At 41.1% G+C, this 26,575-nt stretch overlaps 1 protein-coding gene across 4 annotated transcripts in view; it reads left to right on the plus strand.

Annotated features, from left to right (window-relative positions):
* The window catches only part of mid2 (midline 2), a 191,648-nt gene that overhangs the window by 129,189 nt on the left and 35,884 nt on the right, over positions 1-26,575 (plus strand). For all 4 annotated transcript variants that reach the window (XM_062999975.1, XM_062999976.1, XM_062999979.1 and 1 more), the window contains exons 3-4: positions 8,259-8,354; positions 15,866-15,973. In XM_062999975.1, the coding sequence (XP_062856045.1) occupies positions 8,259-8,354; positions 15,866-15,973 (204 nt within the window). The remainder of the gene's footprint in view (positions 1-8,258; positions 8,355-15,865; positions 15,974-26,575) is intronic.

Consider the following 26,575-nt stretch of genomic DNA (forward strand, 5'->3'; position numbering starts at 1 on the left):
CACGTGTTTCACGAATTTCGGTCCGTAATTCGAAATTTGTTCATACGTTAAGTTGAAAAAGATCGTTCGTAACCCGAAATGTTTGTATAGTAAACCGTTCGTAACTTAGGGGTCGACTGTATGGTGGATAAATGCAGAGCATTCATTTCAAATGTAAATAAATTCTTATTAATTTTTTATTTGTATAAAGGTGCACAAGTGTCATTAATTCGCAAATTCAGACGTGTCAGTGACAGTTTAACTGTTTTCAGTACATGGAGGGAGATGTTAGTTGACATGCTAGCGTGTTGTGCCACCTCATCCCATTGGTTTGAATGGCCTGAGACTAACTGTGTTAGCTTAGTAAGCAAAAACTGATGGAATATTAAGTCGATGACTTATTAGAATCCTCTCTATTTAGGCAGCTGCCTATGTAGACAGTAAGACAGCAAGGTAGCTCACTAGGTTTTCGAACACGCCGCATGACTCACGACTCACCTAGTGATCTCTCTACGTAGACAGCACTTTTCGTCATCCTAGGTGCGCTCCCGAGAAGAAGGCTGTCCGATTCTTAGATTCCTTAAAATGCACCCTACTGAGGTGCCTTAATTTTTTTTTTTTTTTTTTTTTTTTGCATTTTCTCCCCTTTTTCTTCACCTTTAGCGTGTCCAATTTTTGCCCAATTGCATCATGCTTCCTCTCTGCCTCTGCCGATCCCTGCCCTGACTGAGGAGATCCCCTCGGAAACGTGAGCAGCAGCCGCATGCATCTTATCACTCACACATTGACGAGTGTTGTGCCACCTAGCGTTGCGTGCGGAGAGACACACCCTAAGAGCACTCCTTCCTTATCTCCGTGTAGGCGCTTCTAATCAGCCAGCAGAGGTCGTAACTGCATCATTTTGACAGAGAGAGACCCACATCCGGCCTTAGTCCCGCCCATCTTGAACAACAGGCCAATCGTTGTTCAAGTAGCTGCTCAGCCTCGACCGGTAAGGCAGAGCTGGATTCAGTGAGTGTTTTTACGGCTGCGCCACCTGAGCGGCTAGGTGCCTTCATTTTAAGCGATAATCTGACTGAAGAACAAAGGAGCATCCGATGGTTCCTTAGCGGTGAAGGCGATCCCAGCATTCTGTGCGGCATAACTTTTCTCACAAGAAATTTACAAATATGGCGGAGCAACGAACAAATTAATTTTTAATTTGTATAAAGGTGTACTAGTGTCATTTATTTGCAAATTCAGGCTTGTCAGTGACAGTTTAACTGTTTTCGGTACACAGAGGAAGATGTTAGCTGGCATGCTAGCGGGTTGTGTCACCTCAGCCCATTGGTTTAAATGGCCTGAGGCTAACCGTGTTAGCTTAGTAAGCTAAAACTGCTGTGATGTAATTGCTGTCTAATTAGTGTGTCTGAATAACCTGCCTTATAAGTTTGCTGTCTTATTAGAATCCTGTCTACTTAGGCAGCTGCCTAGGTAGGCAGTAGCCAGCAAGGCAGCTCACTAGGTTTTCGAACAGACCCTACCTGTCTCTATCTGTGTGACCCCTGCCTTTCTAACTGCTGCACCTCTGCCAGATTGTTTCCCGTCCGCCTCTCCGCAGGGGTGCTGCTCGAGTTTGATGTATAAATCATCCGCCTCTCATTTACTTTTTAATTAATGACCCCCCCATCTGTTCTCACACAGTCAGCACTTGAAAACCCTAAAAAAAAAAAAAAAACACTTCTTTCGGGTGCCTTACTTAGCAGATAGAGTGTGAAGATAGTGGGTAGAACGAGCGAGGCCAGGACAGCTAACTAGCAGCGGCTGCAGGGAGCTGGCTAGCTACCTCAGTAAGGCTGATATGTGTGTGTGTTCGTAGGCTTTTCAAGTGAGCCCCGGCAGAGTATCTGCAGCTGTTATGGAGGCATCAAAGACAAGCGCAGCGGTGAGTCACAGGTTACCTCAGAACCTTTCTGTTTCGGGGATGTGCAAGTGCTCAGGATGCCTGCAATAAGACAGCGAGTGAAGAGGCTCATGGTGCGTCCTACATGCATGACTAGCCAACATGAAACAGGAAGACAGCCAGACTCTGCCCTCTGCATTTGGGTTTGATTATGGCTATTTGCATCACCTCATGATGTTTGGAGGCTTGCTTTGTGTTCTTCATCCATCTCATTGCCACCCGCCGCTTTGGGGCACTATTAACGTGTTTCTTCATTCTCTCATTTCGGCTTGGGCATGACGTCTCCTCCATGAGCAGAGAACGTGTTTTCATCCTGATGTTTTTGCATTCTCCATGTATCTCAAATGATTTGAAGCATGCACTACAGATCAACTACAGGCTACCATGCATCCCACACTGCAGTGATATTGTTGTGATGTTCCTTTCATGCCTTTGAGGTTTCATCCTGAGGTTTTGTTGTCTTCTCTATAGTTTGATTTAGAAATTAGTCATGGTGAACACATGGAGAGTGGGCCTTTTTGGTACACACTTCACAATCTGCCACTTAAAGTAGGCAACCAGGCACACCTCTTGCTAACAGGGATAAAATAGAAGTAAAAATGATATACAGTGCTGTCAACGGGGGATGATATCAAAGGGGGGGCTACCATTGTCTGATATTAAAAGTAATGTGATGATCTGAAACATACATGCAACACCAATGGCATGTATTTTAGAAGAAACACTCAGTCACTCACTTTCTTAACCGCTTATCCAATTAGGGTTGCCTATCCCAGCTTTTCAATGGGCGCAAGGCACACAGTAACACCCTGGACGGGGCGCCAGTCCACCGCAGGGCAGACACACACACACACACATACATACATACACCCATTCACCTATAGGGCAATTCAGTGTCTCCAATTAACCTGACTGCATGTTTTTTGACTGTTGGAGGAAACCGGAGCTCCCAGAGGAAACCCACGCAGACACTGGAAGAACATGCAAACTCTGCACAGAAAGGACCCGGACCGCCCCATCTGGGGATCAAACCCAGACCTTCTTTTTTTAAATATTTTATTCATGCATTTTCTCCCCTTTTTCTCCCTTTTAGCGCGTCCAATTGTTCGATTGCATCATGCTTCCTCTCCACCAATGCCGATCCCCGCTCTGATTGAGGAGAACAAGCTAACCCACGCCCCCTCCGACACATGGCAGCAGCCGTATGCATCTTGTCACCTACACTTTGACGAGTGCAATGCGGATCAGCACTGTGTACGGAGAGACACACCCTGACAGCACTCTTTTCCCGTCTCTGTGCAGGCGCCATCAGTCAGCCAGCAGAGGTCGTAATTGCATTAGTTATGAGAGACTATCCGGCTTTAATATCCCACTCCTATCTGAACAACAGGCCAATCATTGTTCATGTGGCTGCTCAGACCAGCCGGCAGGCAGAGCTGAGACTCGATACATTCACATTTACATTTTCAGCATTTAGCAGACGCTTTTATCCAAAGCGACTTACATTACAGTTACAGTATACAGTGTGAGCAATTGAGGGTTAAGGGCCTTGCTCAAGGGCCCAACAGCAGCAACCTGGCAGTGGTGGGGCTTGAACCAGCGACCTTCTGGTTACTAGTCCAGTACCTTAACCACTAGGCTACTGCTTTCCCGATGTATTTGAGATCCCAGCTCTGGTGCACTAGCATGTGCTTTTACCCAAGACCTTCTTGCTGTGAGGCGACAGTGCTACCCACCCAGCCACCATGCCGCCCTTAGAAGAAACAGAAAAATAGAATAAATATTTTTTTAATGCCATTGTATTTTTAACATACTGGTAATAGTTAAAAAAAAAAAAGCTTTTTCCTGTTTAAGCATGACTGTACACTGTGCACAAAGCAAAGTCCATAAAAAAATGGTCTGACAGGCAACCAGGCCAGGCCTTGGTAACAGGGATCAAATATAATATAATATATATAATATAATTAAAAATGATATACAGTGCTGTGGAAAAAAATATTTGTCCCTCACCTGATTTCTGCTAAATTTTTGTCACATCTTCCAACTCATTTTAGTATAAAACAACATGAGTAAACACAAAATGCAGCTATTAAATGATAATTCCATTTATCCAAGATATTCATTCAAAATCTAAATCATTCATGTGAAAGTAAGTTCCCTTTTAACATAATAACCAGTTGTGTCATCTTGTGCAGTGAGAACTGCAGTCAGACGTTTGTGATAACTTGCGACGAACTGCATGTTTAAGGTCGTACCACAGCATCTCAATGGGATTCAAGTCAGGACTAACTCTTCCACTCCAAACCTTCATTTTGTTTCATCTGAGCCATGCAGAGATGGACTTGCTTGTGTGCTTCGGATCACTGTTCTGCTGTATAACCCAACTACACTTGAACTTAAGATCAAAAACTGACAGGCAGACGTTCTCCTTTAGGATTTTCTGAAAAGCAGAAAATAACAAGTCATCCAGGTCCTGCAGAGGCAAAGCAGCCCCTGACCATCACACTAACACCACCATGTTTGACTGTTGGTATGATGTTCTTATTGTGAAATGCTGTGTTAGCTTTAAACCAGTTATAACAGGACCCTTGTTTTCCAAAACTTTTCACTTTTGACTTAGTCCACAGTTCACAGAATACTATCCTAAACGTCTTGCAGGTAATCTAGATATTTGTGTTTTTTGTGAATGCAAGACTAGCCTTTGTGGTATTTATGTACATTAAGCCTGCAGTTTTTTAGAAGTTTGTCTGGGTTTTCTTGTTGCTGAACAGTCTAGCCATTGAGAGGTGCAATTGTCAGTGCGCTCTCAGCACCGGTCTTACAACTGGATAAATAAGGAGGGCTGCCTCAAGATAAGATAAGATAAGATGCCTTTATTGTCATTGCACAGTGTACAACGAAATTGAGTAGCAATCCAACGGTGCTTACACATACAATAAGTAAAAATAGAAGCAAAAAAAAAAAAAAAAAAAAATATATATATATATATATATATATATATATATATACACACACCATACACACACATGTATAAGAATCTTAAATATAAAGAATAAAGACTAAACTATAAAACACACCGCATTGAGGTAGTAGTGGGCTATTGCACATGCCCTGATTGGCTTAGGATATTGCACAGAATAAATTGCACGTTCTAAACACAAGAAAAAAAACAATAGTGCAGCCATAATAAATATAAATACTGTCAGAATAAAAAGAAGCATTGGCCATGTTTAAAGAGAGTCCAGAGTTCAATGTTTGTTCAGTTTTTACTTGTGCAGTGATTTATAAGAGTCAGTCAGTTGTTAGTGTGTGGTTTGGGAGTGTTCAGTTCCCGTATGGCCCTGGGGTAGAAACTGTTTTTTAGTCTGTTTGTCCGGGCTGTGATGGACCTGAACGTTTTCCAGAGGGCAGCAGGTCGAACAGATGATGTCCAGGGTGAGATGGATCTCTCAGTATGTTGGTTATCAAGAAGGTTATCTGGCTTAAAACTGTGCCAAATCAAATATGCCACTCAAGTGAACAGCTTCATATACTGTATGTTTATTTACATTTTACCAGACAAATAAGGTACAGTGCCTTGCAAAAGTATTCAGCCCCCTTGAACTTTTCAACCTTTTGCCACATTTCAGGCTTCAAACATAACGATATGAAATTGTAATTTTTTGTGAAGAATCAACAACAAGTGGGACACAATCGTGAAGTGGAACGAAATTTATTGGATATTTTAAACTTTTTTTAAAAATAAAAAACTAAAAAGTGGGGCGTGCAATATTATTCAGCCCCTTTACTTTCAGTGCAGCAAACTCACTCCAGAAGTTCAGTGAGGATCTCTGAATGATCCAATGTTGACCTAAATGACTGATGGTGATAAATAGAATCCACCTGTGTGTAATCAAGTCTCCGTATAAATGCACCTGCTCTGTGACAGTCTCAGAGTTCTGTTTAAAGCGCAGAGAGCATCATGAAGACCAAGGAACACACCAGGCAGGTCCGAGATACTGTTGTGGAGAAGTTTAAAGCCGGATTTGGATACAAAAAGATTTCCCAAGCTTTAAACATCTCAAGGAGCACTGTGCAAGCGATCATATTGAAATGAAGGGAGTATCAGACCACTGCAAATCTACCAAGACCCGGCCGTCCCTCTAAACTTTCAGCTCAAACAAGGAGAAGACTGATCAGAGATGCAGCCAAGAGGCCCATGATCACTCTGAATGAACTGCAGAGATCTACAGCTGAGGTGGGAGAATCTGTCCATAGGACACAATCAGTCGTACACTGCACAAATCTGGCCTTTATGGAAGAGTGGCAAGAAGAAAGCCATTTCTCAAAGATATCTATAAAAAGTCACCTGGGAGACACATCAAACATGTGGAAGAAGATGCTCTGGTCAGATGAAACCAAAATCGAACTTTTTGGCCACAATGCAAAACTTTATGTTTGGCGTAAAAGCAACACAGCTCATCACCCTGAACACACCATCCCCACTGTCAAACATGGTGGTGGCAGCATCATGGTTTGGGCCTGCTTTTCTTCAGCAGGGACAGGGAAGATGGTTAAAATTGATGGGAAGATGGATGGAGCCAAATACAGGACCATTCTGGAAGAAAACCTGTTGCAGTCTGCAAAAGACCTGAGACTGGGACGGAGATTTATCTTCCAACAAGACAATGATCCAAAACATAAAGCAAAATCTACAATGGAATGGTTCACAAATAAACGTATCCAGGTGTTAGAATGGCCAAGTCAAAGTCCAGACCTGAATCCCATCGAGAATCTGTGGAAAGAGCTGAAAACTGCTGTTCACAAACGCTCTCCATCCAACCTCACTGAGCTCGAGCTGTTTTGCAAGGAAGAATGGGCAAAAATTTCTGTCTCTCGATGTGCAAAACTGATAGAGACATACCCCAAGCGACTTGCAGCTGTAATCGCAGCAAAAGGTGGCGCTACAAAGTATTAACGCAAGGGGGCTGAATAATATTGCACGCCCCACTTTTCAGTTTTTTATTTCTAAAAAAAAGTTTAAAATATCCAATAAATTTCGTTCCACTTCACGATTGTGTCCCACTTGTTGTTGATTCTTCACAAAAAATTACAATTTCATATCGTTATGTTTGAAGCCTGAAATGTGGCAAAAGGTTGAAAAGTTCAAGGGGGCTGAATACTTTTGCAAGGCACTGTATTAAGAATATCATGGTGTATTGTACTAAGGTGTGAAATTAAAAGACATGTGTTTTAATGCTTTTTTAATGGAAACTAAATAAAGGTTAAAATTGTGGAATTAAGTAATACAAAGTTTCCATGGTTAAAGAGGCTCTTATATCTGGTTCTGCTGGAATAGTGCTGATATATCTGCCTTTTAAACTTATAGTGGTTTTTCTTTTGGACTTTTTGTCCTAGTTTTACCTTCCTTGTCAAGTCATGAGTACATTGCCTAAATTTACATTTACAATTACATTTTCAGCATTTAGCAGACGCTCTTATCCAGAGCAACTTACAGAAGTGCTTCCATAGTAAACATTCTCTTACTCTAGATTAAGTAGACAACAAACCAAGAACACAAATCTGCTGAAAACCTGTTAGTCCTTTTTTAGGAAATAAGAAATTAATAAGATTAAGTACATGTTAATTCTCAGCTTAAGTGCTTAGTAAAGGGGGGGTGGGGGGTAATTGCTTTTGAAGACAGTGAGACTTGGATGTTCTGACAGATAGAAAGTTCGTTCCTCTACTTGGGTGTACTAGTACTAGTTCTGGGTGGAGGATCAAGGCGAACAAGACTAGAGACTCGGAGATTGTGTGGTACAGAGCTAGGTAGCTTGGGGCTGGTCCATTTTTGGCTTTGTAGGTGAGCATCAGTGTTTTAAACTGAATGTGTGCAGCTACAGGAAGCCAGTGAAGAGAACACAGCAGTGGGGTGATTTGGCAGCATTTAGGTTGGTTGAAAACCTGCAAAAGCTGCAAGGGTTTACTGGTTGACATGGGAGCACCAGCCAGAAGGGAGTTGCAGTAGTATCTTCTTGATAGTCTTGGCTACAGGAGGAACCGGCACAATCTTGTCTTGTTGGCTAAATCTCTCTTAGCTTGACTGATAAACTTAATAATTCTAATCATATGTCTTTATTTTTGAATGTAAATGATCTTCTCTTTTTAACTAATAGCATTATCTGTGCTAGACAACAAAAAGAATCCTGCAAAATCATCCACACAAACAGCTCACACTGTATCAGACGTTTCCAACAAGCTCCTCTCACAACTCCTTCACATTATGTCTTAATATCAGGAACAGAGACGTTGCCTTGATTTTCTTCCTAACTCACTGCTGTGTTGTTCTTTTTAACAGCAAACCCTGGAGAATAACCTGACCAATCTGGTAAAAAGAAACAGTGAGTTGGAGAACCAGATGGCCAAACTTATTCAGATCTGCCAGCAGGTGGAGGTGAGTCCAGCCAAATTCCCAGTCCAGCATTACTCATTGTCATCATCGTCATCATTATCACGTAACCGTTTGAATATTCTATCCCATCACTTAAAGTAGGGCTCTTTTAAAAACGATTTACTGATTTTCTAACAAGTCAGTTAGGTGTTTTGTGTTCCACTAGGTGTGGTATTTTAACTTAAAAAACATAAATTAACACAGATAGTTTGTGCCAAAAATAAATAAAAGTAAATGAAATATTGTCAATCTGTTTCATGAATTTTTGTCTAAAAAAGTTTTTATAAAACTAGACAGATTGTACCAGAATTAACCACAATATATTTAAACCAAACCCTGTTCAATACATAAGAAGTAAAACAATTAAAAACACAAAAAATATTGTATATTTAAGTATTAATATATAAGTATTAAAAATAGGCATATCATTTGATTTTGTTCTTTCCTAGTTTTAAGCAATAATGTACACTGATCAGCCATAACATTAAAACCACCTCCATGTTTCTACACTGTCCATTTTATCAGCTCCACTTACCATATAGAAGCACTTTGTAGTTCTACAATTACTGACTGTAGTCCATCTATTTCTCTACATACTTTTGCAGTAACAATGACATGGTGGTGGTGTGTTAGTGAGTGTTGTGCTGGTATGAGTGGATCAGACACAGCAGCGATGCTGGAGTTTTTAAATACCGTGTCCACTCACTGTCCACTCTATTAGACACTCCTACCTAGTTGGTCCACCTTGTAGATGTAAAGTCAGAGACGGTTGCTCATCTATCTAACAAAGCATGCAGAGAAACAGATAGACTACAGTCAGTAATTGTAAAACTACAAAGTGCTTCTATGTGGTAAGTGGAGCTGATAAAATGGACAGTGAGTGTAGAAACAAGGAGGTGGTTTTAATGTTATGGCTGATCAGTGTATTTCCTTTTAATAAGTAACAGTGCACCTCTTAGCTCTGTTACTATTCCAGTGTTTGTATTTTTATGACTGTAGCTGCCAGTGCTTTAAGTATCAAATTTGCATGCAGGCGCTCTGAGCAGCTTGGCATGTTGTGAAAAACCGTTTTAATTTCTGCTCTCTCTCTGTTCTATCCACTTTCTCTGTTGCGGGCTGCAGATTGTTTGGTGTCTTTCATTTGTTTCCATTATTTTGGCCACTCAAGTTATTTTCCCATTACCTTTTTAAACCAAGAACACAGCAATGATGATGTATAGACCAAGTTATACACAAAAGGTGCAGAATCAGCCACACCAGAGTAACCCACCAAAATCTGATATAAGGAGAACCCCCCCCCCCCAACCTGTGAAATCTGCCAAATAATTGTTTCAATAAAACACAATTTAATAAAATGTTTCAAATACGCCAAGGAAAGACAAAAAATAAACCAAGACAACACAAGAACAGTCTTAACCTACCTTGCAGCCATAAAAATAACAATGAAAATATAAAAATAGGCCAAATTATAAAGACATGATAAAATAAGCAGAACTAAACATAATACCTGTCTTTCCATTAAATGACACATACATGTTAAACATGGCATTAAAGTCCGAATACCTTTTTTGGAGATTTTTAGACACAATATTGGGTTAATTTTCTTGCAGATACGGAGCTACACCTGGTGCCTCAGTGGCGAGGTGCAACCCACTGTGTTACAGATTATGAGAGACACATCATCATTTATTGTTACCTCCTTTACCAACATATCTTGTAATGCTACAGTAACTGAACAGTTTTGTTTATGCTTTGCAAAAGATATTACTGTGTTCAGTGTTCCCCACACTTACAGACACAACTCCATTCATTATTTTTGGTTGTAAAAGCTCCCGTCCTTGCCTATTCATTAACAGCAGCTGAAACTGATTTCCTGTTTGTGTCCTACACCACATTTTATATATGACACACTGTGTCATTGGTGCCTTTTATTAGCCATATGAATTCTGCCAGGGCACAGTTTTGATTGCATCCTGTTTTAGTCACTGCCATTTATTTAAACCCAACCTTCAGGAGGCAGAGAACGTCTTGTAGAATTTAAATTGAGGTTGGTTCCGCCCCATTAACACTCTCCCACACCTTAAAATCAAACATTCTCTTCAAACATTTAATCATGTTAAAGACTCTGGCCCAGTGAGACATAAGTGCCCTTATGGGAGTTTTTTGGGAGTTGATGGTGCAAATTGCATAGCAATTCATTATTTCACTAGACGGGACTGAATGATGAATGTAGAATATTAATTTTTAAAATTCAACACTGCCCACTATGACCCTGACCAAAATAAAGTGGTGGTAAAATAGACAGTGAATGACTGACTGAATGACAAATGAATAAATGAAAAATTCAGCACAATTTAGTTGCTGATTTTATTTGTAAAGCCACTTTTCTCTGAACAAATTGTGCCAAATAGTGAAGCAAGACCATTCAAGGACTGTAGACAGAACATCTGAGTCATAAAAAAACACCTATGTACCTGTGTCCTCGCTCCAAACATACAAATATATTTGTAATTTAAAGGCCAAGATTTGAATCTGTCTGAAGTCCTGCTGGGCGTAATAGGAATCGTAATTATCTTTATATAACATTTTAAAAGAGCAGTTTAAAGTGCTTTAATAAAAGGAAAAGAAAACTCACATTCAAGAAAAATACATCGCTTACATAAAAGATTACAATAAGCAGGTAAACAAGCAAATGAAAAAAATCTTGAAGATTTTTAATAAAAATACAACCAATCCTTTAAAGAAGGGAGAATTTTTCCTGTCAAATGGGGTACATTCATTTGAAAGATGGGTCTTGGGTCATCTCACCTTGGTAGAGGTCTTGGTCCAACTTACAGAAACTTGACTCACCAAGGATTAGTGTTTGTGTCTCATGTCATGTCGTTTTTTAAAAGCACCACCTTCTCTAATTCTGGCTCTTGGTCTGACTTTCAGAACCTTTTCTTACTTAAGTGTGCCTTACAGAACCATTCATTTTTTTAATCCATATTCACTACGTCAATTATCCTGATCAGGGCACAGTGGGTAGCACTGTCACCTCACAGCAAGAAGGTCCTGGGTTTGATTCCCGGGTAAAGTGGTCCGGGTCCTTTCTGTGTGGAGTTTGCATGTTCTCCCCGTGTCTGTGTGGTCCGATTCAAGAGACGAGCTACTGTAGCTCAAACTGCTGAAGAAGTTAATGCTGGTTCTGATAGAAAGGTGTCAGAATACACAGTGCATCTCAGTTTGTTGCGTATGGGGCTGCATAGCCGCAGACCAGTCAGGGTGCCCATGCTGACCCCTGTCCACCGCCGAAAGCACCAACAATGGAAGAAGGTGGCCTGGTCTGATGAATCACGTTTGTGTGGGTCATCTACCTGGGGAACACATGGCACCAGGATGCACTATGGGAAGAAGGCAAGCCGGTGGAGGCAGTGTGATACTTTGGGCAATGTTCTGCTGGGAAACCTTGGGTCCTGCCATCCATGTGGATGTTACTTTGACACCTACCTAAGCATTGTTGCAGACCATGTACACCCTTTCATGGAAACAGTATTCCCTGATGGCTGTGGCCTCCTTCAGCAGGATAATGCACCCTGCCACAAAGAAATGGTTTGAGGAGCACAACAACGAGTCTGAGGTGTTGACTTGGCCTACAATTCTCCAGATCTTAATCCAATCGAGCAACTGTGGGATGTGCTGGACAAACAAGTCTGATCCATGAAGGCCCCACCTCACAACTTTCAAGAGTTAAAGGATCTGCTGTTAACATCTTGGTGCCAGATACCACCTTTTGGACCAGTAGCAGTAGATATTAAATAAAAAAATTTCATTGGTATCATTTTCTGTATTACAGTTTATTGCATAACAGATTTCTTGGTGGTTTGCAAATTTATGCCGTGGCATACAAGCGAGCTCCATTAAGAGGGTTGACCCAACTTAAAATAATAAATGGGCTCGTAATGAGACATCTTGCCGGAGCATCTATTAAACATGATGGATGATGGGTGGATACTAAAGTGTTACTGGTTTAATAGCACCAGTGATTTTATGGTTCATAGGCAGGGATTCCTCCAGGAAGAAAGTGCTAAAGTTACCTTGTTAATTGAAGATTAAATTGAAAGCAGCTCAATAAAGGTCAAATCTGCTGCAACCCGTTTTTAAGTGGAAGGTTATTTTTGGAACGTCTTGAATCCATGCGATATCTTCCTTGTTCTCATCTTCATCTTACCACTAAACCACTGAAGAGTTTACTCTGTTTCAGTCTGACAAACTGAGCTGATGTGTGGTACTGGCCACCACACTGCATCTCATTGACCTCATCCATTTTTAATAGTGCGGTTTAGCCTTTCCGTCCTGGTGAGTGCTCAGCCGCAGACCTCAGAGGACCCGTTCTAGCCTTGCCCTGAGAGTTACCTCCGCCTTCTGTCTTGAACTGTCTGAGCACTGAGAAGCGGAGTGCTAATCAGCAGCAGGGTGAAAAAGCACAGCCCTCGTTCTCTCGAGCGCCTGCTCGGTGCTGTTAAGATTGTGTTTATCCAGAGAGATCCCACACTGATGAGCGATCCTCTGGCCTCCCGATTAGCAGATTAAACACGCCGGAGTCTTACTGAGACCAGGAGTCAGGTTTTGATAAGCCCAGTCATTAGCAAACTGGCTGCAATCAGCTTCTGCAGCGCTGGCTTTATCTTATGCCTGAGGCACACAATATGATTTTAAGCCCTTACATCCGGTCCCTGACAAATTGCACAGGGATGCCCTTGCCTTGCATAGCTTGCTGACTAGTGTAAACAGTCCATTGAATCAATTTGTTTATTCACTGATCAGTCATTAAGGCTTTCGAGTGGCATATTAATATAATAATTATTATAATAATAATCTTAACCTGGGCGGCACGGTGGCTCGGTGGGTAGCACTGTCGACTCGCAGCAAGAAGGTCCTGGGTTCGATCCCCAGACGGGGCTGTCCAGGTCCTTTCTGTGTGGAGTTTGCATGTTCTCCCCGTGTCTGTGTGGGTTTCCTCTGGGAGCTCCAGTTTCCTCTCACAGTCCAAAAACATGCAGTCAGGTTTATTGGAGACACTGAATTGCCCTGTAGGTGAATGGGTGTGTGTGTGTATGTGTGTGTGTGTGTCTGCCCTGCGATGGACTGGCGTCCTGTCCAGGGTGTTACTGTGTGCCTTGTGCCCATTGAAAAGCTGGGATAGGCTCCAGCACCCCCCTGCGACCCTGATTGGATAAGCGGATACGAAAATGAATGAATGAATGAATAATTTTAACCTGAAGTCTAGACTATGCAAGTTAATAGCCGGGAGCTGATTGGCTCAGCAGTGTGAATGGGAGGAACATGACCTGTCTCCATTACTATTTACGCAGTGCCAGCCAAGTGGCTATAAAGCCTTCTGAAACAATCATGTAAACCAGTTACATCACATGAGCTGCAGGTTGTATGGATGTTGTAGGCTGGTTGTACATATCTGAAGGAAAGCCGTTGCCAGGTATTTCCCACCAGGATTGGCGGCTGCTGTGTAAAATTAGACGTTTTTAAAAGCAGATGGGAATTGGTAATGTCTAAATAGATAGATAAATGGTCGGTTAGATGGATAGATAGTAATTGTAAAGGACATTCTTTCTTGCCACTGTTACCCTCAGCTTGCTTAATAGGAGGTTTTTGGTCCTGGATTCTGAGAAGAATGCCTTTATTTGTCGTATAGACCGATCAGTCATAACATTAAAACCACCTCCTTGTTTCTACACACACTGTCCATTTTATCAGCTCCACTTACCATATAGAAGCACTTTGTAATTTTACAATTACTGACTGTAGTCCATCTACTTCTCTACATACTCTTTTAGCCTGCTTTCACCCTGTTCTTCAATGGTCAGGACCACCACAGAGTAGGTATTATTTAGGTGGTGGATCATTCTCAGCACCGCAGTGACACTGACATGGTGGTGGTGTGTTAGTGTGTGTTGTGCTGGTATGAGTGGATCAGACACAGCAATGCTGCTGGAGTTTTTAAATACCGTGTCCACTCACTGTCCACTCTATTAGACACGCCTATCTAATTGGTCCACCCTGTAGATGTAAAGTCAGAGACGATCGCTCATCTGTTGCTGCTGTTTGAGTTGGTCATCTTCAGTGGTAACAGGACGCTGCCCACAGAGCGCTGCTGGCTGGATATCTTTGGTTGGTGGACTATTCTCAGTCCAGCAGTGACAGTGAGGTGTTTAAAAACACCATCAGTGCTGCTGTGTCTGATCCACTCATACCAGCACAACACACACTAACACACCACCACCATGTCAGTGTCACTGCAGTGCTGAAAATGATCCACCACCTAAATAATACCTGCTCTGTGGTGGTCCTGACCATTGAAGAACAGGGTGAAAGCAGGCTAAAAGAGTATGTAGAGAAGTAGATGGACTACAGTCAGTAATTGTAAAATTACAAAGTGCTTCTATATGGTAAGTGGAGCTGATAAAATGGACAGTGTGTGTAGAAACAAGGAGGTGGTTTTAATGTTATGACTGATCGGTCTATACGACAAATAAAGGCATTCTTCTCAGAATCCAGGACCAAAAACCTCCTATTAAGCAAGCTGAGGGTAACAGTGGCAAGAAAGAATGTCCTTTACAATTACTATCTATCCATCTAACCGACCATTTATCTATCTATTTAGACATTACCAATTCCCATCTTCTTTTAAAAACGTCTAATTTTACACAGCAGCCGCCAATCCTGGTGGGAAATACCTGGCAACGGCTTTCCTTCAGATATGTACAACCAGCCTACAACATCCATACAACCTGCAGCTCATGTGATGTAACTGGTTTACATGATTGTTGTTAGAAACCAAGTCAAGACAGACTCAAAGCAGCTTTACAGAATCCAGGACAGACAGACCAAAAACTCCTGTTGAGCAAGCCAAGGGCGACAGTGGCAAGGAAAAACTCAGTTGAGAGGAACCAGACATAACATCCCATTTAAAAAAAAACGTTATTAAAATAAAGTGATCTCTATGTGATCATTTCGGCTATAACAACAGCCACTCTTCTGTAAAAGCTTCTCGGAAGACTTTGTAGTATGTCTGTGGGAATCTATGCCCATTCAGTCAAAAGAGCATTTGTATGGCTGAGCACTCATGTTGGTCAAGAAAGCATTAATTGATTTTCCAATTCATTCCAAAGCTGGTCAGTAGGGCTGAGGTCAGGGCTCTGTGTACCAAGCTTTTCTTTATAGCTTTATATACCTTGCTTGCACAGGGGCACAGTCATGCTGGAACAGGAAAGGGCCTTCCCTAAACTCTTGCTGTAAAGTAGAAAGCATATATTTATATATTTATATTTATATATTTATATAATTGATATATTACACCGGTTAGCACTTGTGGCTGGAACACATGAATTTAAAAAATCCTAATACTTTTGTCCATGTAGTGGGATGAACTGAACGTGTGAAGATTTTTCAAGGAAAGACTGAACATGATAAACATCTGGCCCATCTTCAGGATCCTAACACTCTTTCTTTTTCAGGTGAACACAGCCATGCACGAGGCCAAGCTGGTGGAGGAGTGTGATGAACTAGTAGAGATCATTCGCCAGAGGAAACAGGTCATCGCTGTCAAGATCAAAGAGTCAAAGGTACATCTGCTCACACTTTCACGCCTCCAAGACATGACAGAAGGGAGACTAATTGCAAATCGAAGTCACCCCCAGAGGTGCTGGCAAGGATTCTTTGTGTACTGTGTAGCCTGTGTAGTTTATATTCAAACTTAGTAATATGATACAGCCAAAATATCATCTGCAGCTAAAAATGAGCTATATAAAGAAATGGGCTTTGCTTCAAATAGACATCTGTAATGGTCCCCAGCAGCCTGGGAAAACAGAACCCATATGGAGACGACAACTCTTAAGCAAAACCTCTAAATCACGTGTCAAACTCGAAGCCCATGGGCCAGATCATTTTATGTGGCCAATGACAGCTTAAAAGGCATATGATCATCTTAAAATAAAAGTCTCTGCTGCTTTAAATCATACATTTACACTACATCTCCCACAATACATGTCGCAATACATTACTTTCAAAATGACTGCATCCCGCATACCACAGCTAGATTGCAGTGTTCACATCAGTGTTTAACTAAAGTGGTTTTCCAACAAGTGAAGTTAAAAAATATCTACAAATAATCACAAAATGTCCACAAACTGAAAAATGTATGCAAAAGGAAGGCAGGTTAATAAAAGATAGGAAAGTGAAGACATGTTTGTGCTTTAAGGAGAAAAAACAGTACATCTTTTGTGTTATGAGGCCGTGTCTGTGGTAAAGGAGTACAATATACGTCAGCATTTTGACACCAAACGGAGCTAAGTATGCTAAATAACTAAGAAAAACAACAAATTGACAAGAATTGTGTGTGATAAGGTGGGTGTGTTCGAAAACATAGTGAGCTCTCTACATAGACAGCAGTCATTCCACACACGCTTCCAAGAAGAAGGCTGTTTGAATATTTAGATGCCTTAAAATGCTGCCTTATGAGGTGGCTTATTTTGAAGCTATAAACTGCCTGAATAACGAGGGAGCATGATTCCTTACCTGTGAAGGCGATGAACTTTTCTCACAAAAAATGACAAACATGGCGGACAAATACGGAACAACGAACAAATTCTCATTTCTAATTTGTATAAAGATGCACAAGTGTGCCGCTCAGGTGGCGCAGCGGTAAAGTACGCTAGTGCACCAGAGTTGGGGTTCTGAATGCATCGCATCGACTCTACCTCTCCGACTGGGCTGGGTGGCAGCATGAACAACGATTGACTTGTTCAGGGTTAGAGGGTAGAGAGTCGGATCGTAGGTCCTCATAACTGGTACGACTGCGGCCCCTGCTGGCTGACTGATGGCGCCTGCACAGGGCTGAGGAATAATGCTGATGGGGGTGTGACCCTTCGTACACAGCGTCCATTAGTGTATGAACTCGACTCGTGCAGGTGAAAAATGCAGTCTGTACTGATTGCGTACCGGAGGAGGCGCAAGTCAGTTGAGAGGCGTCCTCAGTCAGCGGTGAAAGGTCGAACCAGTATAGAGGACGCAATCAGGGTAATTGGACACGACTAGAATAGGGGAGAAAAATTGGGGGGGGAAAAGATGCAAGTGTAATTTTTTTGCAAATTTGGGCTCATCAGGGACAATTGAACTGTTTTCAGTACACAGAGAGAGATGTTAGCTGACATGCCAGCAAGTTGTGCCACCTCAGCCCATTGGTTTGATAGGCCTGAGGCTAACTGTGTTAGCTTAGTGAGTGAAAACTGTGGTGAAGTAATCACCATCATTGCTGTCTAAGTAGTGTGTCTGAATAACCTGTCTTATAAGTCGATGTCTTGTTAGAATCCTCTTTACTTAGGCAGCTGCCTAGATAGGCAGTAGACAGCAAGGCAGCTCACTAGGTTTTTAAACAGACCCGGTGTCGCAGGTTATTTAACAATATGTTAAGGAGCAGTTACATTTATACAGTCTTACAGTTACAAATGGCCCTTTGAGGGCAACAATGAGCCTGACACCCCTGCTCTGAATTAATCAGTATGAGCGATGCTGTCATGTCCATTACTTGCCTTTTGTTTGTGACTCTGGAAAAGGACAGTGAGAACTGATCTATTGATAAGAGAAGAAAGAGAAGAGAAAGCTGTTGTGGAATGCGTGTCCCTCCCGAGAAGAGCTTAAAGGGATTTGTTGGCTTCTTTGAGACTGCTTTAAGGTGCAACTAGGACAAATGGGTGACATTGGATTACTTTGCAAAGTGCACATCCAGTCACACTGTTGTACAAGCAGAGTCTCTGATAGCTTTTCAACTCAATATTGTTTTTTTAGTCAGTGCCAAAGCAGGTTCTGGAGCAGGTGTTTATTCAGAAAACCATTCAAGTCTTTTGAGGAACTTGCATACACATCCAGCTGTTTAAACCCAAGACTGCATGTTTACTAATGCAAAGCATAACAATAATTCTATTTACCTGCTCATCTGCAGCAGTTTTTCTCCTCATGTCACCCAGATCACTGCTTGCTTTTTATTTTTCACTTAACTCAACATGAAAGGTAGCCCTTACCTACCTTTGATGTTTTTTTGTTTTTTGGCTACTCCTGTATTAGGAATTATTCCCCTCTTGATGATTTGTTTGTCAATTGAATTACACAGATTATAGGTTACATTAAAGTTGAAAATAAATATACAATGATTTACCTTGATTGTTCTACCCATTAGTCTACACTTAATCGTCCATAGTGATAAAGTGAAAAAAGATAAATAAAAAATCTAATTCCCATTTGGCTAAATAAGCACAAGATGTAGCAGAAAGCCTTCCCAGTAGAATAATGGCTGTTATAACCACACACGGGGGTCCAACTTTAGATGATTTTGAAATGGGATGTCAAACAAGCTCATGCTGCTCAGGTGGCTCAGCGGTAAAAAAACACACGCTGGAACCAGAGCTGGGATCTCGAATACTGAGCAGCCACATGAACAACGGTTGGCCTGTTGTTCAGATAGGGGTGGGATCAAGCGGGATAGGGACTCCCTCATAACTAATTCTATTATGACCTCTGCTGGCTGATTGATGGCACCTGCACAGAGATGGAAAAGAGTGCTGTCAGTGTGTGTCTCTCCATACACAGTGCTGATCTCCACTGCACTCGTCAAAGTGTAGGTGACAAGATGCATACGGCATGCTGCCCACCTGTCGGAGGGGGCGTGGGTTAGCTTCGTTCTTCTCAATCAGAGCGGGTATCGGCATTGGTGGAGAGGAAGCATGACGCAGTCAGGCAACTGGACGCGCTAAAGGGGAGAAAATGCATAAACAAAAAAAAACAAAAAAAACAAGCTCATGCTCAGGTATCCACACACATTTGGCCATAAAGTATATGTTCATTTGAGTAATAGTCACACTGCTCCTCAGTACCTGTGTCCCAGACACATTGAGTTTGCAGACGCATGCAATTTTCAATTGGTTGTCCTGGCAAAACCAAAATGCATAGTAGGTTGGATTGGCACTGGGAATAGCTGCTTAATGTGATTACTTATTTATTGATTTACATAATGTAGGATTTTTGAATGTGTATGAAATGAAAAAAGATGGTTTTAGTTTGTTTACAAATTATTAATGAATAAATAGTGCTTATCATTTAATACATTATTGATCAGCCCTGCATAAAAGAACATAAAAAAGCTGAAGCTACATTGTGCATTTCTTGTAGATGCTTATAATCCGAAATGCCTTTCCCCGAACACTCACTCTCAGGCTGCCTTAGAAAACAAGATAATGTATATAGACACCGTGTGTGGGTACATTCTTCAATTTAAAGGTAGCAGTTACACACCTACATTTTTAACTGTGGGGAATATGATCCTTTCATATTGTTAGCAGCATTGACGATTGGATAATGTTAACATTAGCTAGCTTTATATAAGCAAACAACTGTAACTCAACTGAGTTGCCAACACTGGTGGACATCCATACAGATGTTACATAACCCTAGACAATGAAACAGAAAACTGGCCTGCTTTCTTAGCAGTTGCTGTTTGTATATATTGTTTATTAGCATTAAGTCCTAGTCCAAGAGTGTAGCTCACTTCTTCATGTTGTTTACATTTTAAAGTTGTTGAAATCAAAGAGCATTTTTGAGGTCAAGCACTGATTTGCAATTGACACTCGACCCATTTATCTCAAAGATATTTAATTGGTTTGAGGTTAGGGCTTTTTGCAGATCAATGTGTCAAGCCATGCCTTTATGGGCCTTGCTTCCTAAAACATGATATGGCATTCCCCAAACTGTTGCCATAAAGTTAAAGCCAATTAGATTCTTTGACCTTTACAGTTGCAATCAGAAATATTCAGCCACTTAAATATAATTACTTATAATTCAACAACAATTCAGCAGAGCTAGATTTTGTTTTAAATAGTCTTTATCAGTTGAATTATTCATCAAATGATAAAAGAAAATGAATAATGTAGTATTTTAGAGTAGCAGGATACTGCTGATCTTAAAACCTACTGTTAGCCTGCATGGCTTAAAGTTGGATAGCAACTTTAGGATTAAACCATTGGAAAAAAGCCACATGAGGCACTACATATTTTTAATAGGGGACAGATCGGGACTGCAGGCAGGCCATTCAAGCACACACAATCTGCGACCTGAGAAAGGTCATCATTTTGATGGCAACATGTCTTTTAAGATCCCAGTATATACTGAAGTGCTAGAAAAACTGGTACAACAGGGGACTGTATTGGCTGGTGGTTGGTCCATAATGGTATGGGGTTTATTTAGCTGGCATTCCATTGGACTCGCGGTACGTCTACAAACGTCTCTGACAAGTGAACGCTATGTGTGCCTCCTTTCTGAGTTACACCCGTTCATGTCCTGCATTTATTCTGATGGGTATGGCCTCTTCCAACAGTACAATTTGCCACCACACATGTCTACCATTTCTACCAGATCTCATAAGTCATCAGATCTCCACGTTATTAAAAACATCTGAGTGACCAAGCAATCCATCTGAGATTAGCTCAGGCCCAGAGAAATTGGTATAATTTTTTACATAGAATTGATGTTTGGCTTTCTCTTTACTGTGCAAAAGAGAAGCCTTATGTTAACCATGTCCAGAAGTGGGGTCGACTTCTCTGGGCTTGGAGGCTTCTAGGATGGACCATCACACAGTGGAAACGTGTATCGTGGTCAGATGAATCAGCATTCCAGTTTTTTTTGGAAAAAATTTATGCTGTGTGCTCCCGACCAAAGACGAAAAGGACCATCCAGACAAGTCCAAAAGCCAGGGTCTGTCATGGTATGGGAATGTGTCAGTGCCCTTGGCAAAGGAAAGGTAGTTTACACTTCTGTGATGGCAGCATTAATGCAGAAAAGTACTGTACATTGAGATCTTAGAGCAACATATGCTGCCCTCAAGATGTCTTTTCCAGGGACGTCCAGCATTTTTCAACAAGACAATGCAAAACCACATGCTGCACACATTACAAAGGCATGGCTGTGGAAGAAGAGGGTACGGGTACTGGACTGGCCTGCCTGCAGTCCTGATCTGTCCCCAACAGAGAATGTGTGGAGAATTTTGAAACGGAAAATGTGACAACGACGACCCCGTACTGTTGCACATGTTAAGACAAGTTTGTCTACCATTTCTACCAGATCTCATAAGTCACCAGATCACCACGTTATCGAAAACATCTGAGATGCCAAACAATCCATCTGAGATGAGCTCAGGCTCAGGCTTTCTTTTGAATGATAAAGTTTCAGGTTGCATTTGTTGACACAGTCATGGAGTGTAGTTAAGTAACATGTTTTCGAAGCACTCCTGAGCCCTTGGGGCTGTATTTTTCACAGTAGCATGACAGGTTCTCATGCAATGCCGTCTAAGGGATCAAAGGTCATGCACATTTAACAGCAGTTTCCAGCCTTGTGCTACACTGATAGAAACTTCTCTACTTCTTAGCTCTAGCTCTCAGTCATGTCCACGTTAGCCTGTACTTTACTTCTAGAATATCTGCATCTTTTTTTTTCCACTAAGCGCTATGCATAACTGAGGGGCAAGGACGTCTTTGTCTTCTGTTTGTGAAAATGATCATTCTGATTTATTTTTTAATCACACAGCCTGTCAGATTTTCTGGTGCAATTTGTTAAGCAATTGCACAGTTCATTTAGCATTTTTCCATTCATTTATCTTTATTAATTAGTTTTAATCCTCATTTTATTTGTAAATCAGTTTCATTATTTATACAGCATTCAGGTGGGCACTCGGGTGGCACAATGGAAAATACGCTAGCTCACTACCTCTCAGATCTGGGGTTGGAATCTCAGCAGTGATATCAGCTGCTCGCATTCAGGTTAACAGCCTAGTCATGGGAAGGTGCACTTGTCAGTGCACTCTTAGTGTCCCAAGCTTGGATAAAATAAGAAGGATTCCGTCAGGAAAAGCATTCACATTCCAAGTCACATAAATCTTTACCCATTTTCCTTGCAAAAGCATTACAAATCTGTCAAACTGTGAGGGCATCTCCTGTGTACAGCCCTTTTCAGGTCACCCCACAGATTTTCAATTGGACTTGGTCTGGGCTTTGGCTGGGCCATTCCAAAAGTGATCATCTTCTGGTGAAGCCATTCTTTTGTTTATGTAGAGGTATACTTTGACTTGTTGAGGTTCTAAAAGGTGACATTTTTAGCAGAGGCGGGAACATGCCACAATTGATTGGTGTTAGGAACTCCACCTTGACTTAAGCCCCAGATCTAGCTAAACAAAAATACAGACCCAATAATGCTGCCACCACCATGCTTCGCTGTGGGTATGGTGTTCTTTTGTTCTGGTGTTCTCTCATCCGACCATAACATTTCTCACATGCCTTTGGCAGACTTTATGTAGGTTTTGGATGTTCACTTAAGAAGCATTTAGTGCTTCATTCACCACCAGGCTGGGCGCAAATTGCCTCTTACAGCTGCATTCAAGCCTTTTACATGATTTGTGATAAAACCACTTTCTGCTGGCTGTGCCACTGAGCACCAAGCTTTAATTAATTAACACTATTGATAGTACTGACAGTACTGGCATTCTTCTCATGCAGTTTAGTATTAAATGCATTTTAGTGTATACAGGAAAGCTCTGCTCTGTTCATTATTTGGAGACGTGAGAACATAGAAACTTAGCAGAAGAATAAAGGAACTATATTGTTTACTTTGTGTAAGGGTCATTTTAATCATATTAAAGAGCTACAAAGTCACGACAAGGTTGCGTTTATAGGAAACAATGGCACAGCCTGCGAAAAAGCTGTTCTGTCATTTATCATGTGAATGCAGGTTTATATGTATACAGTGAGTGCAGGACAGCAAGCTTGGACTGTGTCTCCTCTACTCACTGATGGTATAATCCCCAGAACTGGCCAGTTAACATGTCTAGTGAGATCAATTCTGCTTGTCAGATCTCAGCGGGTGAGAAAAGACTGTGAGAAGGGATTATGTCTTTGCCCTTTTACTACACAGAAACCATACAGCTTTATAAGAGCATTAATGGGACTTCTGCAGGATCCATGATCATGTCGGAATTGTTTATGGTAGTTCATGACATTTCCTACATCATTGCATTTGATTTTCTTCAACTGCTACATCCTGGTCAGGGTTCCTCCGGGTCTGGGTTTGCTAGGAAACACTTGGAGCAAGGCAGCAATAAATCGCAGTGCTTCCGCCATCCTCATTTCTCAAACATAGTTAAACATATCTGTGTTGTTGTCCGGCCAGTTGATAGCACAGATTCGTACCTGGGACTCAGCAACACTGGGCTAGCAAAATAGACCTAAACTCATGAATTAAAAGGGGTGTCAAAATAGTTTTAACCTTGTAGAGTATGTTTCATAATACTTAACAAGTCATGTAAATGCTAGCATGCTGTAAATCTCCTTTAATTCACCCCACTTTGGCTGGTTTATGTTTATGAGAAAATGTTGAAATATTGTTGCTAGAGAAAAATGTTATTACTTATACGAAGTATTGACTAGTTTAACAGTAACATATACTGTATTAATGAGCTTTTGCAAGCAAATCTGGGGTGTATACATAGTACAGGTATCCCACAAAATGTACAAATCCTGTGAACTCTATCGTAAGCCAAAATAGCATAAAGAGAAGGAAGCATTTAAAGTACATTCAGATTGTTTGAGCTTCCTAGATAAATAACTTACCCAATCATACTAAACACATACAAACTAAATTCATACAAACATCAGGTAAAAGAAGGCGCTCATCCACCACCACTGAGATTCAGGTGCTATCAGCCAGTCAGGCATCTACACATACATGATTGGTTATATCTGGGGGGATGATTAGGGGTGGCAGAAACCCTTTTCAGATTGTGTCCGGACCCATCGCAACCCTGACCAGGATAAATCGGTTGATGAAAAATAAATAAATTAAACTAGTAAAAGTAGAAATGATGTTATAAATACACAACCCATATGCAGTAGAATAAGGTACAAACATACAGCATAGTTTCAACTGCCAGGATGTCGCTGCCTCTGACGACTCACTGCCATACAAACCCTTTTTTACCACTTCACATTTTTTTAGTTGGCGTAACCAAGTACTGTACTGATGTAGGTCTATTATTAAAGCAAAGTAGCGTAAAGCAGACTTTCAAGAAAAGAAAGACTACGATTTCTGATTTCTCTAATCTAGCAACAAGAGGTTTTGGATTTACTTATTTTAATACGCAAAAATGGTCCTGGGTTCGATTCCCGGCGGAGCTGCCCAGGTCCTTTCTGTGTGGAGTTTGCATGTTCTTCCCGAGTCTGTGTGAGTTTCCTTCGGGAACTCCGGTTTCCTCCCACAGTCCAAAGACATGCAAGTGAGTTGAATTTGAGATACAAAATCGTCCATGACTGTGTTTGATATTAAAGACTTGAACTGATGAATCTTGTGTAACCAGTAACTACCTGTCCTGTCATGAATGTAACCAAAGTGTGTAAAACATGACATTAAAATCCTAATAAATAAATAAATAAAATAAATATTATAGTATGCGAAAACAGATTGTAATGTAGGTCTGTTATAAAAGCTAAGTGGAATGAAGCAAACTCACAACGAGAAAGATAGTGTAATGTAATTATTCATGTTATCTCTATAACACTAATATTTCAGATTTTTTTGATTAGCGACAATGTGTCAGATTTCTTTCAGTTAGAGAAAACAGTTACTAATGTGGTTGTTTTGTAAAAAGAAAAGTGGCGTTAAGCGATGGTCAAAACTGTAATGCATTCAGGCTGTTCATGCCTCCTCTCGTTCATCTGAAAGAGAAACTATTGGAGGCTGAACATCAGGAAAAGCTGTCTGTTCTGTAAAAGGCTTTATTTAAATAAACTCGGAGGAGGCTTTTAACCAGAGAACAATACAAAACCGTGTTTGTCTAGACACAGATGATGTTCTCGTCATATTTACAGCCTCACCTGGGGTAGAATGAAAAGAAACCGTGTCCAGCTGCTCCCAGCTGCAGCACGATCATTTTAAAAGCACAGACTTATATAACACATATTTGGGGATTTGGCTACAACAAAAGCTGTCAGACACTCAGAGGATGTAGCGGTCTAATACAGCATCCCATCACCTCAGAGACTTGAGCCATCCTGGTCGTGCGCCCAAGAGACACACTCGCCTGTTTTTAAGAGAAGAAAGGCTGCCACTGCAACAGTGACTTCTACTGTTTGGATGATGCACCAACATGAGTGCTGAAGGAATAGAGAGCATAGCGTTATTCTCTGTGTATTAAAGCAATAAGAAACCGCTGCTGTTCGGTGTCAAAAAGCAAGTGTTGGAAAAAGGATAGGCTAGACACTAGACCATAGTTCTTCTTGACCAGCAAATTTTGGTCAAGAAAGCCTTAACTGATATTCCAGTTCATTCCAAAGCTGGTCAGTGGGGCTAAGGTGCACAGTTTTTTCAAATCAGGCTTTTCATCATGTCTTTATAGACCTTGCTTTGTGCACAGGGGCACAGTCAAGCTGTATTAGGAAAGGGCCTTCCCTAAATTTATGCTGCAAATTTGTAGCAAAAAAATACCTTTATATAATTGATGTATTATTCCTGTTGGCACTTGTTGTGGCTGAAAATTTACTGGCTCATTCTGTTGAGGCGCAGCACAGACTACAGAGAGGCGATCACATGTGTAGAGAAGCACACTTTTCTGTTGATAATAGAATCCCCAAAATGGCCAAAATGCACTCAGTAGGTAAACACATACATCAAACATTGTCAGCACATTACAACACAGAAAAGTCTGTTACACTAGCAATCCTACGGCAATTCAGTAAGCAATTGGAAAACTCCCAACCAATTCTGTGGATGGGGGGGGTCAAAACATGGACGAATATTTTCATCTTTGAGATTGTTGCTGCATGTTCTAGTTTACATTCAACTATTAAGGTCGGCTGTGTATTGTAGCTTCCATTAATTCTATCTTTCAATTTATGAGTGTTATTTTATGACTGCTGTGAAATGTGGCACTTATCTTTTGATGATTTTTGAAAAAAGAGTTTCGTGAAATTGAGTGTGTGATAATCAGCCTGTTTGTGCTGTTGCAGCCAAAATTACACTTCGTAAAATATTATCTTTGCTGGTGAGTAAGAAACTTGGTCTTGGAAGGCAAAATGTTGCCAATTTAGTGCTGCTGAAGAAAAGATCTGGCAGTCTCAGACATTTTTTTGGATCAGTAT

This window comes from Trichomycterus rosablanca, chromosome 8 (genome assembly GCF_030014385.1).
Source record: "Trichomycterus rosablanca isolate fTriRos1 chromosome 8, fTriRos1.hap1, whole genome shotgun sequence".
Lineage (NCBI taxonomy): Eukaryota > Metazoa > Chordata > Actinopteri > Siluriformes > Trichomycteridae > Trichomycterus > Trichomycterus rosablanca.